This window comes from Balaenoptera borealis (genome assembly GCF_965194805.1).
Source record: "Balaenoptera borealis genome assembly, chromosome: 1".
Taxonomy (NCBI): Eukaryota; Metazoa; Chordata; class Mammalia; order Artiodactyla; family Balaenopteridae; genus Balaenoptera; species Balaenoptera borealis.
In genome coordinates, this window is record NC_138860.1 from 166107599 (window position 1) to 166122251 (window position 14653).

Here is a 14653-nt window from a genome sequence, read left to right on the forward strand (position 1 = left end):
CAGGAAGGAAAAAAATTAGTATTTACATAAAATTAAGTATGCATTCTTCCATTATCTTATAGAGGTTACTTCTCCTGGACTTGAAACCCAGAACAATCAATGCACTATTCAAAGGCATTCTAAAAAAGCAGAATAAACTGGCTATCACATTGGTCAGAATAAATATGATTAACTTAACTAATTCTATTACCATTGTCTGAAAACGTAGTGTTTATTTTCAGGTCATTCTCCTGAGTTCTGGGCTGTTGGGCTTGACAATACTCCTAAAAAAGAGTTGAAAAATAATGAAAACAACCAGTCAATCAATGGAAAATGATATATTATGCTCAAGTCTGTTCTGTGAATTGCATAATTGAATTGAACCATGGTACATAAGTAAGCACCACCCTTTTGGTGACCTTTGGCTGATAACACCCATCAGTTACTACAATATTTTCTACTGTACCTAGATATGACTTTATAAATTTTTGTTAACACAGTCCCTCACTAGCTACTACAAAAAGAGAGCAGACATACTCAGTAATGATACCTATTCTCCCTTCTTGTTCTGATCACTAATAGCTAATTGTCTTCATAAAGTCCTTAAACACAAAAATTGTTAGGTTAGGCTGAATGAGTCTTACGAAGGAGGATTTTTTTCAGAGCAGCAGGCAATCTACCTAAACTTGATCTATGTCTTTGAACGTCCACGGGCTGAAGGAGCAACGGGTACTTCCTAGATGGACAATATTCCCATTGTCACCAACTCAATGGGAGTCATACCCTTACTTGGTACTGATTTACTTTAGCTATTTCTAAACAGAATACTAGAAATTAATTAAAAATGAAATTACTTTTCATTTCACTATAAATTTCAGCTGGTTCATATATAAACATTCTAAAGAAATTTGGCCCTTACAAAACACTCACAGCTTGATTCAGTTGTTCCTTTACAGGTTCTTTAGCATTTGACATGTCTAAAAAAGTTTAAGGATAAATATGAAACTAATTTGGATAAATAATAAAGAAAAATTCCAAGAATTTAAAATGTACTAAATAATTCTACTACTTAATAGAGACAGCAGCATAAAAACATATAACTAGTTATTTATATTGTTTCAAGTTAAGAAAAATGAAAACAGAAATGTGTTAACCTCAGTTAGGCCCATAATACCCTAAGCAATCCTTTTTTTTTTTTTCTGCTTATATAACCATATTTTCTTGGATGTTTTTTGAGTTTTTATTGTGAGCTTATATTCCTTTGAACTTAATATTTGGGAATTTTTTTTTTTTTTAATTTTATTTATTTATTTATTTATGGCTGTGTTGGGTCTTCGTTTCTGTGCGAGGGCTTTCTGTAGTTGTGGCAAGTGGGGGCCACTCTTCATTGCGGTGCGCGGGCCTTTCACTATCGCGGCCTCTCTTGTTGCGGAGCACGGGCTCCAGATGCGCAGGCTCAGTAACTGTGGCTCACGGGCCTAGTTGCTCCGCGGCATGTGGGATCTTCCCAGACCAGGGCTTGAACCCGTGTCCCCTGCATTGGCAGGCAGATTCTCAACCACTGCGCCACCAGGGAAGCCCAGCAATCCTTTTATCAACCCCCAAACCCACTTCCAAACAGTCCAACCTTCTCTCATATTCTTGCATATGCTCACTACAGCACTCACTGCACACCCTGTTATTACTTGGTCAACTGCTTTGGGGAAGGAATTAAGATTTTCAACTGATAAACCAGCACCTGCATAACTAAAATTTATAATTAAATGTTACTCTAGAAAATAGAAAATAAGGTAAAATATTTACCTGAGCATTGTCAGGTTCTGCCTTAATTTCATCTAGCCTCTTCAGTTGTGGTGCCACTGCCTTGTCACATTCACCATCTGTTGTTGATTCTTTCATCTTACTATCTGATGCAAAGAAATCCTCCAGTTCCAAACTAATGGGTTTTTTCTTAGAGAACAGTATCCAGATTCCTAAAATAAAATACGAATTGATAAAGAGTCTGATTTTAATTTTATTTATTTATTTATTTTGGCTACGTTGGGTCTTTGTTGCTGCACGCAGGCTTTCTCTCTAGTTCTGGCGAGCGGGGGCTACTCTTTGTTGTGGTGCGTGGGCTTCTCGTTGTGGTGGCTTCTCTTGTTGCGCATCACGGGCTCTAGGCGTGTGGGCTTCAGTAGTTGTGGTGCGCGGGCTCAGTAGTTGTGGGTTGAGGGCTCTAGAGCGCAGGCTCAGTAGTTGTGGCGCACGGGCTTAGTTGCTCTGCAGCATGTGGTATTTTTCTGGACCAGGGATTGAACCTGTGTCCCCTGCATTGTCAGGTGGATTCTTAACCACTGCACCACCAGGGAAGTCTTAAGAATCTGATTTTTAAACGTTAGCCCCTTCAAATATAGTAATTTTCTGGGAGCACAAAACGTTATTTCACAACACTAGCTTCCTTCCCTCATCCATTACTCCCCAATATAGCTTTGCTTTCTACACTTCTCCAGTAGATAAACCTTTATGCTTTTATCTTGCATAGAGACTAGTCTGTATTTCTATTCCCTCAGGTCTCCTCTTCCCCTCCTTATTGGTTTCTCTCATAGAACCATTTAAATACATTCAAAAATTTCTAAAGCTACTGCCCTCCCTCTGACTATTCCTTCACTTGTCTTTGAAATTCTCTCCTTCCTTGACTTTTTTATTTTTTTTTAAAGGCGAAAGATTTATTTTCTTTGTTTGACTGCGTCAGGTCTTAGTTGTGGCATGCGGGGGTCTTCGTTGAGGCTGCAGGATCTTTCGTTGCGGTGCGGGCTCTTTGTTGTGGCGCACAGGCTCCAGAGCACATGGGCTCTGTAGTTTGTGGCATGCGGGCTCTCTCCTTGAGGCGCGCGAGCTCAGTACTTGTGGTGCATGAGCTTAGTTGCCCCGCAGCATGTGGGATCTTAGTTCCCCAACCAGGGATCCAACCCACGTCTCCTGCATTGGAAGGCAGATTCTTTACCAATGGACCACCAGGGAAGTCCCTCTCCTTCCTTGACTCTTAAGACTCCAAGACCTATTTCTCCTCCTACCTCTTTGCCAGTCTTCTTCTCAAACATTTATTTCACCTGCTTCTGAATATGTGTGTTCCTCCAAAGCACAATTCCTCAGGACTCTTCTTGTTTGCTCTATGGGCACAACCTGGGATTCAACTATCATCTATAGGCTATTTTTCCCCTACATACCTGAACTCTAGCCCATACACCCAATTGCCTATTAAATATCTCCACTTGTATGTTCTACAGGTCCCTCAAATCCAGGAGATTTAAAGTCATATTCTTATATTATCCACATAAACCTGCTTTACACATGTTCCCTTTCTTGGGAAATGGCACTATGGTATATACTCAATTTCCCAAGCCAGAAATCTAGGGATAGTCCTAAATGCCTCTTCTCCCGAAGTCCCCACATCTAATCGCCAAATTAGATCAAATATACCTTCTAATTATGTCTTGAAGCTATTTTCCCATTATACTTAATGCCTCCCCCACCCCCCCTTCAAGGATTCCTTTTTGGTAAATAGTGTTAAGAAGAAACAACAAGCCCAAGCTGGCCTTAACTGTGCTAAGCCCCGCCAAGACTTATTGATAATACCTAACAGAACTGTAGTTTCAGCCTCTCCAAGAAGTGGAATTTTAAGCCAATCAGTTTAATTTCCTGGTCAGCACTAGTGAGGTAATCTGCCCAAAACCCCCTGCTTTCCCCTAAGGGAAGGTGACCCCGTCTAAACTAGTCCACTCTTTTAGCTTTCTTGTTCTGCCCTCTTTCTGCCTATAAAAACGTTCCATCTTGTACAGTTCCTTGAGTGCTCTGCTACTTACTAGATGGGATACTGCCAGATTCATGAATAAAGTCAGTTAGATCTTCAAATTTACTGGGTTGATTTTTTTTTTTTTTAAACAACAGCTAGGGACTTCCCTGGTGGTGCAGTGGTTAAGAATCTGCCTGCCAATGCAGGGGACATGGGTTCGAGCCCTGGTCCGGGAAGATCCCACATGCTGCAGAGCAACTAAGCCCGTGCGCCACAACTACTGAGCCTGCGCTCTAGAGCCCGCTAGCCACAGCTACTGAGCTCATGTGCCACAACTACCGAAATGCGTGCGCCTAGAACCCGTGCTCCGCAACAAAGAGAAGCCACCGCAATGAGAAGCCCACGCACCGCAACGAAGAGTAGACCCTGCCGCAACTAGAGAAAGCCCATGCGCAATGAAGACCCAATGCAGCCAAACAAAAAAAAACTGTAAAAAAAACCCCAAAACAATAGCTAAAATCCAAAATCAATATAAAAGACTGCTGTGCATTCAAGCTTAAAAAAGAATTCCATTTTATAACTTTTGAGGAACTACAGGAGCCTTTGATTGTGTAAGCAGATAGCTCAGGGGGTCCCTGGAGAAAGAGAACCAGGAATGGCTTTCCTGACATAAGAGAACCCATTTTGGCCTAAGCCATTTTGTGATCTAAGCCTGGCTTCAATGCTTACCCTTGAACAGGTCTCAGTAATTAATGATCTTGCGGGAATGCAGAAACAAGGGAGGAGCAGTCAAGAAACAACAGTGTAGCCTTGGGGCAAGGGTCCTGGTTCCTCAAGGGAATAACAAGATATCTTTCAGTTCTACAGGAACTAAGGCTCCCACCCAGGTGGAGGATGGAAAGATGATGCTGAGCCTCCAGACTTCAATCAACTAAAGCTTGGACTCTGTCGACCTTTCCCCCAATTCTATGCTGAATTCTCCTCTGCTCAAGTCCCTTCATGAACAGGCATGTACCCTTAGCTTAAAACTTCCCCAATTTTGCTGTTGGGGAGATACTGCTTTGGTAAAGATCCCCAGTGTTCTCCTTATCTGCTGCAAGTAATAATAAATCAATCCTTCCTTCTCCAGATCTTTGGCTTGGTTGTGTCTACTGGCTTGATGCCCACCAAGAGGCAAACCCAGTTTTCAGGTAACAATTGTTCAGCCCCAAGGCCTCTTTTCCCAAGGACAGACTGGTTCCTTGTGTTCTTCTTTTTCCTTAACTGAGGTCTATTTTCCATTTTTCTTGTAGCGGCCACCTCCAATTCTAAATCCTTTGGAACTCTTTCCCTTCCTGCAATCCTAACTTGGCTGCAGAGGACAAGTCTCCTGGATTCCTCTTAAATCACCTCCAAGAGAAAAGGATACTTTTTTAAAAAAAGGGCTTTACAACTAATGATTATGGAGGGTAGCAGATAAGTAAAACAGATATGGTTAAGTTAAAGTTCTTACTGGAGTAACTCCAGGTCTGTGGTTTTATTCTGAGTTAGTACGTTGAAAACCCCGAAGTTCTGTAATTGTCTTTTATTTTTGAGGTTGGGACTCGGCCACTCAACTCACTGATCTTTTTTTTTTTTTTTTTTTTAAAGGAGGATGGCTTCCTGGAGGAGGTGATATATGCCAAGGGGGAGCATTTTTTTTTTTTTAAGATTTATTTATTTTTATTTATTGATTGATTGCTATGTTGGGTCTTCGTTTCTGTGCTAGGGCTTTCTCTAGTTACGGCGAGCGGGGGCCACTCTTCATCGCGGTGCGTGGGCCTCTCACTATCGAGGCCTCTCTTGTTGCGGAGCACAGGCTCCAGACGCGCAGGCTCAGTAGCTGTGGCTCACGGGCCTAGTTGCTCCATGGCATGTGGGATCTTCCCAAACCAGGGCTCGAACCCATGTCCCCTGCATTAGCAGGCAGATTCTTAACCACTGCGCCACCAGGGAAGCCCCAACTCACTGATCTTTAACTCAGCTCTTACTGAAAGCTCCTGTTGACTTATAAAATGCACAACGTAAGAGTTGCAAGTTAAGTTTTATTTGGGGCAAAATGAGGACTATAGCCCAGGGAGACAGCATTTCAGATAGCTCTGAGAAACTGCTCCAAAGAGGTAGGGGGGAAGGTCAGTATATATGTGACTTTGGTGAAGGGGGAGTACATTTCTGCTAGTCACGAGGAGCAGTCATCACCCACCGTGAAGGATTTTAGTGCTTTTCTAGATATGAGGAGATAACAAGAATTGGGCTCATAAAATCGGCTCCTGAAAATATCTAACTATCTGAAGACCTGTTCTGCCAGTTTTTCCCAAGAGCACAGAGTGTCTCATTTCTGCTCTCCACCCTGAACTCCTTTCAGGGGGTGTTGAAAGTCAGCAGCTGCAGCAGCACATGATTTAATCCTTGTAAAGGTAGTTGGCAAGTGCCAACGGCAAGTGCTAATTTGTAGTTGATACTCCTATCCCAAGGCAGAAAATTAAATAAAGCCTGACTGTGAAGTGCAATAAAAGCTCATATAGTCTCCGCTCAACCCATTTGAGCGTTACATACAACCAGCAAAGCAAAACTCACTGGAAATTAACTACTAGACTGTAGATTCCCTTCACCTGAAAGTAAATATGCTATGTAAGTCTAAAGATCAATTAAAAATAAAACATCTAGGAACCCCTTCATACATGTCAGTCATCACACAGGCAAAGAATAGAAAGTACCCTGAAAGTGTAATTAATCTAAAAGATATTTCTGGGACTTCCCTGGTGTTCCAGTGGCTAAGACTCTGCACTCCCAATGCAGGGGGCCGGGTTGGATCCCTGGTCAGGGAACTAGATCCCACATGCCACAACTAAGAGTTCACATGCTGCAACTAAGAGTTCACATGCTGCAACTAAACATCCCACATGCCACAACTAAAAGATCCCGCAGGCCACAACGAAGATCCTGCACCCGGCAATGAAGATCCTGCGTGCTGCAACTAACACTTGGCACAGCCAAATAAATAAATAAATAAATAAATAAAGTATTAAAAAAGGCAGAGCAGTTAAATATTAAAAAAGTATATATACTTCTGAGGTAGAGGAAAATGGTATATAACATTTCTTTAGCTACTAAAAAACCCAAAAGAGCAAAAGACATATACGAATAACAAATTCATTACTTCCTTTTTCAATACAATGAACAAAGGAGTAAAACAAGTCCTAGAGACCTCTTTTTAACATAGTCCCACCCATCTTCCCAAACTGGGGCTAAACTATATATGTTGGAGACTAATAGTCGTCATAGGATAAACATCTTTCTGCTAGTTAGTACTACTTGGTAATAAGTAATTTAAAACATTTTAATTTAAACCAAAGAGGGATGTATCATGGAGCAGAAAACAAAATTCACATGTTTTTAAAGGAAAACATGAGTATCAGAAAGAGAAAGTTAAAAAAAAAAATCTCATTCAAAATCATGTCAGAAACTCCCACAAAACCTTAAGGAATAAATTTATACTAGGAAGTAAAAGACCAATACACTGAAAACGATATAACATTCATAAAAGAAACTGAACATGATTCAAAGAAATGGAAAGATATCCCATACTCTTAGATTGGAAGAATTAATATTGTTAAAATGGCCATACTACCTAAAGCAATCTACAGATTTAATGTAATCCCTATCAAAACACCCATGACACTTTTCACAGAAGTAGAACAAATAATCCTAAAATTTATAGGGAACCATAAAAGACAAAGAACAAAGCCAGAGGCATAATGCTTCCAGATTTCAGACTATACTACAAATCTATAGTTATCAAAACAGCATGGTATTGGCACAAAAACAGACATACAGATCAATGGAACATAATAGAGAGCCCAGAAATAAACCCACACACCTATGGTCAATTAATTTATGATGAAGGAGGCAAGAAAATACAATGGAGAAAAGACAGTCTTTTCAACAACTGGTGTTGGGAAAGCTGGACAGTTACATGTAAATCAATGAAATTAGAACACTCCCTCACACCGCATACAAAAATAAACTCAAAATGGTTTAAATACCTAAATATAAGATAAGACGCCATAAAACTCCTGAAAGGAACAAAGGCAAAACATTTTCTGACATAAATCATAACAGTATTTTCTTAGATCAGTCTCCCAAGGCAAAACAAATAAAAGCAAAAATAAACGGGACCTCATCAAACTTAAAAGCTTTGGCACAGCAGAGGAAACAATCAACAAAACAAAAAGACAAACTACAGAATGGGAGAAAATATTTGCAAACGATGTGACCGACAAGGCCTTAGTTTCCAACATATAAAAACAGGTCATACAACTCAATATCAAAAACCCCAAACAACCCAATCAAAGAATAGGCAGAAGACCTAAATAGACATTTCTCCAAAGAAGACATACAGATAGCCAACAGGCATATGAAAAGATGCTCAACATTATTAGAGAAATGTAAATCAAAACTACAATGAGGTATCACCTCACACCAGTAAGAATGGCTATCATCAAAAAGTCTACAAATAATAAATGCAGGAGACGGTGTGGAGAAAAGGGAACTCTCCTACACTTCAGTGGGAATGTAAATTGGTGCAGGCACTATGGAGAACAGTATGGAAGTTCCTTAAAAAACTAAAAATAGGGCTTCCCTGGTGGCGCAGTGGTTAAGAATCTGCCTGCCAATGCAGGGGACACAGGTTCAAGGCATGGTCCAGGAAGATCCCACATGCCGTGGAGCAACTAAGCCCATGCACCACAACTACTGAGTCTGCACTCTAGAGCCCACGAGCCAGAACTACTGAGCCTGTGAGCCACAACTACTGAAGCTCGTGCACCTAGAGCCCGTGCTCCTCAACAAGAGAAGCCACCACAACGAGAAGCCTGTGCACCCAATGAAAAGTAGCCCCCACTTGCTGCCAGTAGAGAAAGCCGGCGCAGAGCAACAAAGACCCAACACGGCCAAAAATAAATAAAATAATTAATTAATTAAAAAAAACCCAAAAAACTGCTAAAAATAGAGCTACCATATGATCCAGCAATTCCACTTCTAGGCATATATCAGGAAAAGATGAAAACTCTGATTCAAAAACATACATGCACCCCAATGTTCATAGCAGCACTATTTACAATAGCCAAGATAATAGAAACAACCCAAGTGCCCATTAACAGATGCCTGGGTTAAGCAGATTGGTATATATATACAATGGAATATTATTAGGCCATAAAAAAGAATGAAACATTGCCATTTGCAGCAACAAGGATGGACCTAGAGAATATCATACCAAGTGAAGTAAGTCACTCAAAGACAAATATTATATAATATCACTTATATGTGGAATCTAAAAAATAATACAAATAAGTCTATACACAAAATAGAAACAAACAGACACAGAAAACAAACTTACAGTTACCAAAAGGAAAGGGGAGGGGGAGGGATAAATTAGGAGTATGGGATTAACAAATACAAACCTCTATACATAAAATAGATAAGCAACAAGGATTTACTGTATAGCACAGTAAATATATATATATATATATATATTTTCAATATCTTGTAACAACCTATAATGGAAAATAATCTGAAGAAATATATATATAACTAAATCACTCTGTACACCTGAAACTAACACCATATTGTAAATCAACTATACTTCAATAAAACAAACAAACAAAAACCCTTGAGACTGCAAAGAAATTGCAAGCTATTAGGCGTTACTTCTAGACACAAAGATAGACCTCCAGACGGAATGTATACACTTTCCTCCTGGAAAATTAGTACAATATTGCACACATAAACCTGTCGATGAAAAATTAATCAATTGTCAATCTAAGAAAGAGAGAATTTCCCTCCCCACTATACTTGTGCTCTTACTGTTCTACTTGCAAAGTCATTTCTGCCTATTCAAATTCTACTCAGCTTCTAAACCAACTCAGCTCCAGATTTTATCAAACTGGCAAGAATTAAAAATAAGATATATCTAGATAAGATAAATCTAGGCATAACAGAATAGCTTTTAGTATGCTAAATTCTTCCACTGGAAACAATTATAAAATTAACAGGCTTTACCTCTGAGGGCACCTTCCAGGATAAAGGAAAATGCCCAAGCAGAGAATAGCAGCATAGTGAGCTAAGGAGATAGGAGTTCTGGGTGCCTAAGTAGTTGGAACTCAAGAGGCACAATCTGGGAGGAAAGAACCTCAGAGAAATAAGCCCCCAAATTTGCACACAAATATTCCCCTCCTCCACTTATTAGCTAACCCCTAAACTGCACATCTACAGAGCAAGACTCCAAAAAACCTAGCAGAAAACAGCAGTTGGGAGGCTAAAAGAGATTACAGTAGCTTTGCAAAGCTAAGAACAGTTGAAATTTAAGCCCAGCTAAGGAAGAGGGGACTTGGTAAAGATGTGGACTTTCAGTTGAGACTCCAGGAGGCCAAGCCCTAAGAGTAAGGGCCACAACCCAGGAGAAAAGACTACTTCCTAGAAGAAAGGGCAAACCTAAATAGATCAGCCCATACTAATGCCTAACAGAATCCCTCAACAGGATCAATGTAATCTGCTAGTACTATCTGCACGCCTAAATGAACTGCAGTCCTCTCTGGAGGAGTCTCTCAAAATTTTCACCCACAATGTCCAGAATAAAAATGTATGAGCAAACTCCCCCCAACCCCCCAACCAACAAAACTGAAGGGACTTCCCTGGTGGCACAGTGGTTAAGACTCCGTGCTCCTAATGCAGGGGGCCCGGGTTTGATCCCTGGCCAGGGAACTAGATCACACATGCATGTCACAACTAAGAGTTCACATGCTGCAACTAAGAGTTTGCATGCTGCAACTAGGGAGCCCGCCTGCCACAACTAAGGCCAAGCGCGACCAAATAAATAATTTAATCAAACAAAGCAAAACTAAAAACCAAGGGGAAAAAAGACAACAGAAACAGACCCACAGTGTGACTCATATTGATGTTAGCAGGCAAGAACTTTGATGTGTTTAAGAAAATACAGAAAAAAATGGAAAAGTTCAGCAGAATCCTGGAATTCAATTTTTAAAAAAATCATGGGAATTTGAGAATTGGAAAGTAAAATAGGGAAATTAAGAATTCAACAGATGAATTTAATATCAAATTAGTGAACTAGAAGACAGGTTAGTAGAAAGTAGTCAGACTGATACATAAAAGGATAAAAATACAAATAATGTAAGCAACATGTGGGAAATAGCAAAATGGTCTGACACACATGTAAACTGAGCCTGAGAATAAGAGAAAACAGGCAATGAAACAGGAGCAACATTTAAAGAAATACTGGCTGGACAATTTCCCCAAAATGAACAAAAATTTCAAACCACACAAATTCAAGAAGTTCTGTGAATAAAAATAAGATAAACATAAGGAAAAGACAACTCTGCACATCATAGTCACACTGGTGAAAACCAAAGATAAAAAGAAAATCTTAACGGCAGCTAGAAAAAAAGGACATTAACATATAGGGTAACAAAAATAAGAATGAAGGCTGTCTTGTCAGAAACAATGAAGACCAGAGGCCAACGGAATAACTTTAAAATGCTGGGGGGAAAAAAAAAACTATCTAAAATTCTATAGTCAGTAAAAACATCCTTCAAAAATAAAAGTGAAATAAGGGCATTTTCAGATAAATGAAAACGGTGAGAATTTATCACTAGCAAACTACACTGTAGAAATGCTAAAGGGAATTCTTTAAGCTCAAGCGAAATACTCAATGGAAATTAGGCATAAAGACTGGAAAGGAAAAACTAAACAAATTGTCTTTATTTGTAGACAGTATGATTGTGTATACAGTAATCTCTAAGGAATCTCCTCTTCCTCTCCCCAACCCCAATAAAAACTACTAGAATAAGTGAATTTAGCAGGATCATAGGTTAATTCAAGGTCAATATTTTAAAATTTCCTCTCTCATCACTTCTCGTCACTATTGTACTAGAGTTTCTAGCCAGGTTAATAATACAAGAAAAAAAATCTAAAATCGTCATTACTTATAGATGACATGTTGTGTACATAGAAAATCCAAAAGGATTTCCAAATAACTACTGAAATTATTAAGTAAATTTAGCAAGGTCAATATTAAAAAAAAATCAATTATATTTCTTTGTAGTAGAACAATTAGATATTAAAAAATTTAGAATAACTATTTTCTATAGTGTCATAAAACATCAAATATTGGAATAAATCTAATGAAATACGTCAAGATCTCTGGACTGAAAACAAAACAATGCTGAGTGAAATACAGTAAGATCTAAATAAATGGAGACAGACAGCGACTGACTCAATATTAAGTCAGTTTTCCCCAAACTGAGCTACAGATCAAAATCCCAGCAGTTTTTGTTGAACCTGCAAGATGATCATAATGTACATAAAATGTATACATGACCTCGAATAGGCACTACAATCTCAAAAAAGAAAAAAATTTGAGGACTTACTAAAAAGCTACAGTAGTTAAGATGGTATGGTATGGACACAAGCAAAAATAAAATGAGTAATATAGAAGTCCAGAAGCAGGTATACTCTTATTTCTTTGCATTACAGCTACTTCTTTACGCATTACACTTTCCAAAGATTTGTATTATTTGTTGAGTTCTGCAAGCTCTTTTACTGGAATGATAGGAAGACTGGAGGCAGAAGGCTAAATGCTTCTCAAACCAAACTAAAATGTCCATTTTCAGTTCTGTAGGCAATGGGGAGCCACTACTGATGAAGTGCATAGGTACTGGGGTTATAGAGATAATTACCATGTGCAGACTCTCATAACACTCTGCCTAGCACAATGTAAGCATATATGAGGTACAAAGCAGAAATGAGGTAAGAGAAGATGGTCAAAGAAGTCTTAGAAGGTTAAATTTAAGCTAGGTTTTCAAGTAGATGTCTATAAAGCAATGATGGGGGATATTCCAGATACAGGGACAGTATGTGGAAAAACACAAACATATGGGAACTATAAGAAGTGGAGTTATTGATGAAGATAAAATGCAAGAGTGTTAGTGGAAGGAAATGAAGTTGGAAAAGCAGATGTGGTTCATATCCGGAAAGTCCTTAAATACCAAAGACCTTGAACTTAAGTCTTGTACATCAGTAGCTTTTGGGGTTCAGCAAACACTTCATATTTCTTTTAAGTAAAAATTTACTTAAAAAAACTAATAAAATTATGAGATACACTTAAGCGTGTTACATACCAAATGTGAAGTATTTTGGTGACCTCCAAAGCATTAATTTGTGCTAGATTAACAGAGACCTTCAGAAAATAGCTTTTCCTGCCATCAGGGTGAATATAATTCAATGCCTTGTAGCTGTGTCATTGATGAGGAAGTTTACAGCTTTGAACCTATACTTTTTGGGTTCTGAACTGTATATGTCCACTCACAGAAAATCCTAGAAGTGAATTTACTGTTTTAGCAAGGGCATCTACTCCTTTAACTAATACTCTTGCCTCAACCTAAGAGTTAAATGCGCAAAGTGTTAGGACTAAATGTAGTTTTTGTTATAAATTTCGGGGGCTTCTTGTCTTATATATTTGTGATGAGGAATACAAGCTATCGTCAGATATTATCAGTGATTCAACTCTTAAAGAGAAAATTCTCCACTTACCTACTTTCCAGTCAGTTTAATTGAAAAGTATGAGATTGCAACCTGAGAAAGTTAAAAAAGTCACCGTTTGTAAACATTAGTCCATGCAACCAAGATACTTTCAATTCAATCTTGTACACAAAAACTAAATACTAACATAAAATGACAAAGATTGCACCTTCATCTAATCAAAATTTCAAATCCCATTTCATGACGAGCCATTTATAATAATTAAAAAATATCTTTTATTTAAGATGCCATGTACAACTCTATTTGCAAAAGGAGTTCCATGATATTTTTTTCAGTTTGAAAAAAAATCACTGCTTAACGAGGGAGAGCCACAGGTGTGATCAAAATAATGTTTTAGAAACGGAGGCCACGGAGAAAGACCGAAGGCTGAACGCAGTTACGGCGCAGGAGCAGAGTCGGCGGCGAGAAACGCAGGAAGCTGGGGGGGGGGGTGCGGGGGGGGGCGCAAAACGCCCCGACTCTCTGCGGACTAGGTTAAAGGAGACGACAAACATAATCCAGGGGCCTGACGCTGAATTCCCGGCCCCCACATGGCGGCATCCGCACGCAGGGCTGAGTCCCTAGAACCCCGACCCTCCCAAACACTTCATCTTTCCTCCGACTGGCCAAACTCTCCGCCCGTCTCTGGTAAAGCACAGAAATAAAGACCGACACTACAAGCGCTTAAGGAGGCTTACTAATTTCTCTCACCGACGGTCGCCGCGCTACGTTTCTCAAAAGAACTTCAACGGGAAACGGTCGCGCAGGCCCCACCCCTTCCCCGTCGTGCTCTGCGGCCGAGCATGCGCAGTGCATCCGCCCCGCCCACCCAGGCGCTGGGCCACTTTTCCGTCAATAGGAAAAGGCAACCTTGGGGGTGGGTGATGGGGCTGTTTAGGTCCCTGACTAGGGACTAGGAGTTTAGCCCTGAAGCCCTATCTATTATAGGTGGCAGCCAGATTTGGACATTTCTTTTTTTATTTTTGAAAGTAAATTTTTTAATTTACTGTGTTTTTGGCTGTGTTGGGTCTTCGTTGCTGCGCACAGTATATCTCTAGCTGCAGCGAGCAGGCTTCTCATTGTGGTGGCTTCTCTTTGTTGGGGAGCACGGGCTTCAGTAGTTGTGGCTTGGGGGGCTCTAGAGTGCAGGGTCAGTAGTTGTGCGCACGGGCTAAGTTGCTCCGAGGCATGTGGGATCTTCCGGACCAGGGCTCGAACCCCTGTCCCTTGCGTTGGCAGGCGGATTCTTAACCACTGCGCCACCAGGGATGTCCCAGATGTCCAACT

At 39.9% G+C, this 14653-nt stretch overlaps 1 protein-coding gene across 12 annotated transcripts in view; it reads right to left on the reverse strand.

Annotated features, from left to right (window-relative positions):
• ZMYM1 (zinc finger MYM-type containing 1) overlaps positions 1–14159 on the reverse strand; it is a 37696-nt gene extending 23537 nt beyond the window's left edge. For 2 of the 12 annotated variants that reach the window (XM_082362668.1, XM_082362667.1), the window contains exons 1-3: positions 14065–14157; positions 1783–1952; positions 191–263 (exon numbers count right to left, since the gene is read on the reverse strand). In XM_082362668.1, the coding sequence (XP_082218794.1) occupies positions 191–263; positions 1783–1878 (169 nt within the window). In that variant the 5' untranslated portion in view covers positions 1879–1952; positions 14065–14157. Of the gene's footprint in view, positions 1–190; positions 264–898; positions 957–1782; positions 1953–13378; positions 13421–14064 lie in introns of those variants that run through there. The other 10 variants (XM_082362670.1, XM_082362671.1, XM_082362664.1 and 7 more) reach the window with 10 other exon arrangements.
• Between the last annotated feature and the right edge of the window lie 494 nt (positions 14160–14653).